The following is a 5,906-nucleotide window of genomic DNA, read 5'->3' as shown; positions in this document are numbered from 1 at the left end:
AGCAGCAGCAGCAGCAGCAGCCAGAGCCCCCTCCGGATCCCTGCCGCGAGGAGACGTGCCACTTCCTCAATGCTATCTTCCTCTTCCTTTTTAGGGAGCTCAGGGACACGGCCCTGGTCAGGAACTGGGTCACCAAGAAGATCAAGGTGGAGTTCGAGGAGCTGCTCCAGGCCAAGATGACGGGGAAGGTGCTGGAGGGGCTCAGCCTCAGGGACGTCTATCTCGGCAATGTCCTGCCTGTGTTCAAAGCGGTCAAGCTCATTCGGCCAGTGATCTGCAACGAGGAGGGCTGCCCCGAGGAGCTGGGCTTTGAGGTAGACCTGGAGTACAATGGTGGCTTCCACTTGGCCATCGATGCCGACCTGGTCTTTGGCAAGTCAGCCTACCTCTTTGTCAAGATCTCCCGGGTGCTGGGGAAGCTGAAGCTGGTCTTCACACGCCTGCCCTTCACGCACTGGTCCTTCTCCTTTATGGATGACCCTGTGATACTCTTTGAAGTGAAGTCTCAGTTTGAAGGGAGGCCTATGCCACAGCTCACTTCCATCATAGTGAACCAGTTCAAGAAGGTTATTAAGCGCAAGCACACCTTGCCCAATTATAAAATCAGGTAAGACATCCTGGGTCTTCAGTGTTACTTTGGGTGGTCAGCATTAGGATCGCTGCTTTGTTCATAATAGGTGAAATACATTTCTGTTGACACTTCTACAGCAGGGATTTTTGTACATTGGTTGTCTTATAATAAAAAGCTTTCCATGAAAGTAAGCAATGTTTTCCATTTACGATATGTGGAAAAGCCAGTGCATAGTGAGACTGACATGCCCCAAACTGCATTTAAGTAAGTGGTAGAATTAGCAGGTATTGGAAATTTTGGAATCCTGTCAGGTGTCCAATCACAGTGCCATGGTACCTCTCTTTGGAAAAGGTAGAAGGATGGCTCTGTGGACAGCATGTGGGTTTTGGGTGTCCTCCCAGGCTTCTGCCACTGGTGAGCCACCTGGGCAAGCCTTGTGGCTTTGCTTATCTATAGAGACAAAGTGGTTGTTAATGAGAGATAGTATAAAGTCCACTTTCTAGGTATGTTTGAGATGCCAAGATAGGGGCTGTCCTCTTGCTTTGTGGCTTGCTGAATTTCTTCAGTAACTTCAGGGAAATGTAAAAGTTGGTAAAAGTATTGGCACTGTTGTAGTAAGTAAAATTTTAGGGAAACTCTTGTGGCTTTTATTTTTTATAAGATGGTATGTTTTCTTTTATAAATGCACACACTGCAGCACAGACTGCATTATGTAGTGAATATGATGAAATGTTCAGTGATACTTCTGTAATGGAAGTGTCAGGTGACATCTTTACTTTGATTCCACCCTTATTTCTGATTAAAAGATACTGAATGCCTTACCACTGTTCAGGTACCACGTTCCTTTTCTGTCATGTGTCTTACCACTCTTAGGCTAACATGTTTCTTTTGTTTATTCTTTGTAGGTTGTATAGTGTGTCAAGTAAGCATTTTTGTTTTGTTTACCACATTCTTCTGCAATAAGCCTTTTCCCTGAAATTCGTCAGAGATGAGTAACTGAAAATGGCCTTTTGAACTTTGAAGTGTAATTAGCTTTGCAGTGATGTCATTTTTAAAGCCTTTTCTTCTGCAGTTGAATTTAGAAGAGTTCTTATGAAAGTGGATATGTAAAATACCTGAGATTTGGAAAGCCCTGACAGGGCAATAAGTCGTTTCTTTGAGTAATGTGGTAGTGCTTTTAAATTTCAAGGTACTGAAGTGCTGTCCAGATGATCGCAATCCCTGGGCAGCAGGGAAGCTGTCAAGGGCAAATTTGCTTCCATTCTCTTACTGTGTTGGACAGAGTCTGAAGCTGTTAACTCTGAAGAGCCCAAAGGAGAGGCACCATCATGGTGTAGTGAGCACTCTCAGCATACCTAGAAAGAGCAAGTAAAGCATATGATCTCTGCACTCTACAGACAAGTTTTTAAGGTGCCTGTGGAACCAGTGGTGATGCGCTCCTGCCGTTCATTGTTCTTCCTCTGAGAGATACACCTGGGCAGTAGAGTGCTCTCATCATTAGTTAGAAGTAATGAATTTTCCACATATTTCTCAAACGTTCTCTGCCAGAAGGAATAGATGAAACATGTAAGCCACTGTTATGCTAAAGGGACTGGAAGGGAAAATAGAGTGCAGTGTTTGGGACAGAAATGAGTAGAAGTATGAGGATAGAAGGTCATTGGTACTGAGCATAATATAGGAAGCATAAATTATTATAGAAACAAGAATGGGCTCTTATTTTAAAATGTTCCCTTTAAGTTATAAGGAGCTGAGAATTTGTGAATGCTTGAGAGGTAAATACAGTATCATAGTTGGTATTCACACTAGAAAGTGGGCTGCTAGCAGAGGGTGGCAGATGTGAAACAGTGTCCAACCCTGTTTATGCTGGTTTTGACCTTTAAATTTCATGCTGTGTTCTGAGTATGTCATTCTGAGCCACTGGGTTGTGAAGGGGGATGGCAGGACATTAAGCTTGATACTCAGTAATGAAACTATCTTAAGGAAGGAAGATTGCGTCATTGGTGTCCTAACTGGCTAGAACTTTGCCTTTAAAGCTTCAAGGAGGAACACAGATCCATGCATGGGAACCTTTAGCTGTCTTTGAAGCTTTAGCTGTTCACCGTTGCCCAAGGTTTTGTGGAACACAGACTGATAACTTGTATTGTCCACCAGTGTCTCAGATGAGTTGATGCAGGTAGATCCCTAGGCAGCAAAACCTGGTAACAGCTGAGTAGTAACAATACACTTCTGTGTGGTGGCATAGTTGAGAATTGAAGCATTGTGGCTGAGATGGTATAGAGAACTGACTTGGAAAATCAAGCCTCCTGCTGATAAGATGCAAAATGGTATTTTTAATAGAATATGGAAGAACATTTTGGCTTGGGGTTATGGTATGTTAATATATTCCTTAGCAATGAATGTATAGGAAGAAGTCAGGAGAGTTTCACAATTGCTTAATAACCTGTTACCTTAAAGCTGAACAATTTCTCATCTACAGGGAATGTGCTTATCCTCTCCCCATTTTTTCCCTATGGCCTATGTACCTTTTATTTAAGTACACATTATTTGCTTCTGTGTAGTTCAGAACCTTTTTGATGTCTCCCTACTCTTGCTCAAGTAACTTTGTAATTACTGCTATTCAAAGATTTATTTACAATCTTGTACACAAAAGCACTTGGAGTGTGAGGAGTTCTCTTCTCAGTTGGCTAAGAGGGGCACTACATTACCCTGCTAGCTTCCAGACTGAAGTCCACAGAGGAGTTTTTATCTTGAAACAAGATATTAAGTAGCATTAAAAAATAAAAAATGTGCTTTTCGTTGTCTTTTTGTATTAGGCAACTTCTAGAGGTTATTACTTGGTAGTAAATGACATAAGAAAAGAATTTTTGCCAATAGTTGATTTTGAACATCCTGTAACTAAGTTGTGTAAAGCAGATCCCCCTCTCCTTTCTAATTTAACTAAATAAATACTGCACTACGAAAGTCTTGTGTCTTCATTCATGCAGTCTGTTGCTACAGCCAAATTACTACACACATTCTTTCCAGTTATGTATAAAACTTTACACAGTGGTTAGTAACATCATCATCTCTTGTATCATCCATTTGCTAGGAGTGACTTTGTGCCATGTGTGTAACTGTAGCTTCAAAGTGGAAGAAAGCATCTTGCATTCCTGATGCACTCTTAAGTGTGTGGGGAGGCCATGTAGACTAGTAAATGTGTTTTAAAGTTTGCCTTGTGTTTTATGTACAGTTTTCTCCATAAAAGCAATTGTCTACTAATTGAAAAAGGAGGGATGCCATTTATGTCTAAACAAACGAGTAGTAGTTTGTGTGTTATGCTAATACCGTGTAATCACTTTTGGCTCTTTAAGAAATGTGTTTGTGCCTGGCAAAATACCCTATTTTGAAGCTGCTCTGCCATTGAATGGTAATTACTATCTTATATAGTAGAATCTCGTTGCATGTTTGTAACTGAGGCTGCTGGTAAAATTCAGTGAACGGCAGGTTGGTTTTTCTTTTAGTCATCATTGATAAAGGATCTGTGCAATTCATTTGGTAGTAGCGAGTTACTACTGGCTTATAACTGACTTGAATCTTAATGTATTGCTGCTTTGTAATAGAAATGCAAACAGCTTTTCTGAAAACGTTGTCTGTCAGTTTCTTGTTCAGATGTGGGGAAGGTCTAAAATAATTCTTTTTTTTCCTGCTCCAGTGTAGAGGAGTTCTGGTGCACTCTTGAGAAACTAGAGAACCGCAAGTCAAGATTTGTTTTTAATAACTAGCCCTGTTCTCACTAAGGTAGTAAAGAATTCTAGGTATCATTTAGGTATCTGCATACTCCGTAGGTCTGTTTTTGACTTAACTGCTTAAATTGCACTTTTTTTAGTTCTGAGACAAGTTGGCCAGTGGGTGGAGCTTGAGAAGGAACATGGAAAGCCTTGACTTCCCCATTGCTTGGTTGAGATGTCAGCTGTTGATGTTCTGCAGCGCAGCTGCTGACGCACCAGCTGTGTCCCAAGATCCTAATGCTGGAACTCTCGGGACTATATGCAGTCAGTCTTTCTCCTCAGCATAGCTTGACTTAGCACTATATTTTTTTACATAGGTCTCTTTTACTAGAGCAGGTGGTAGATACTAATTATCAGCACAAAGCAGAGTTTTAGTTGCTTGAATCCGACCTTTGGTTTTATGTTGTGTACACTCAAACAGTTCTTTAATAGTACTACTGTAGACATTGTTTGTGTTTGTTTTACCTTTCTCTCCTTTCAATAGTAGGATAAAGTGGTTAACATTAAGCTGTAGTTACAAGCATTGTCATAGTGTATTTAGAGACATGTAGTAAGGACTATTTCAGATGTCTGTCTCCTTGCTTGTGCCTTTGCAGTGGTCACAGATTCATCTCTGTTAGTTCCATAATAAGCTGTACCTTGCTCGTTAATCTTTTGCCTTTGTGTTTATGTAGAGGGTGAGGAGAAAGTACTTGCAGTTTAGTCTCTGTCCAGAATTTAACTTCCTGGTATTTAGGTATTTAATAATGATGTAAAAAATTCGACAGCTACTGTTTTTTTCTAAATTCAAGGTCTTGCAAGTTCATCCCTTTAGGTTCTAAGCAGATTAAGTATTGCCTAAGCAGTGATTCAGTTCTGTATATTTTAAGAACACTTAGTTTCTCAGTTTGTTACATTAAAATGAGCTAATATTTTTTTATTGGTATTAGCGTGTTTGAGAAACTACACTGTGCTTTATTTTAATGCATGCCACCACAGAGTGGAATAATTTTCTTTTCTTTAGAAGTGATCTCACAAAGGATTACTTCTAACATTTCTATATCAAGTATTTAGATGACCTCCTGATGTCCCTTCTAAAGTGAATTATCCTTGGAACTGATCATTTGCAATATAGCTAGTCATGTTAAATAGTTTTATGCTGTATTTGGAAGCTGGGGCTATATTGAATTCACTGGGAAGAACCATTAAACAAGCCTATTCTAATTTATCGTTATAGAATGCAATTTGAGAGTTACACAGCAGTTTCTTATTTTTGGCAAAACTGGAGCTGAAATGTAAGTAGCTATTGATTTGAAGTGTGCTTTATAATAGAAATGACTTCATAATATGGTAATAGAGGTATTGGAAGAAAGATAAAATTTAAAAAAGTATATATTATTCATATGATGAGGTTATACTCAGAAATACTAGAAATAATTGTAGAGATTGGGATTGTGAGCATGTCTTCAAAAATCAGCAGTCAGTAGAGATACCTACTTTCTCTACAGCTTCTGCAAAGGGAGAGGATATGGAGATTATTTTCCTGAGTGGATTTCTACTGTAGTTGCTGTGAATTTCTCTTACTAGTT

General features: G+C 39.7%; 1 protein-coding gene across 1 annotated transcript in view; it reads left to right on the top strand.

The window, feature by feature from the left end:
* Positions 1-5: 5 nt before the first annotated feature.
* PDZD8 (PDZ domain containing 8) overlaps positions 6-5,906 on the top strand; it is a gene marked incomplete at its 5' end in the record, with an annotated part of 60,020 nt that continues 54,119 nt past the window's right edge. Inside the window, one exon of the mRNA XM_010022348.1 lies at positions 6-607. Within this exon, the coding sequence (XP_010020650.1) occupies positions 6-607 (602 nt within the window). The remainder of the gene's footprint in view (positions 608-5,906) is intronic.

The sequence above is a fragment of the Nestor notabilis genome, unplaced genomic scaffold (genome assembly GCF_000696875.1).
Source record: "Nestor notabilis isolate BGI_N333 unplaced genomic scaffold, ASM69687v1 scaffold16089, whole genome shotgun sequence".
In the NCBI taxonomy this organism is placed as follows: Eukaryota; Metazoa; Chordata; class Aves; order Psittaciformes; family Psittacidae; genus Nestor; species Nestor notabilis.
This window is presented reverse-complemented; position numbering and strand designations above follow the sequence as displayed.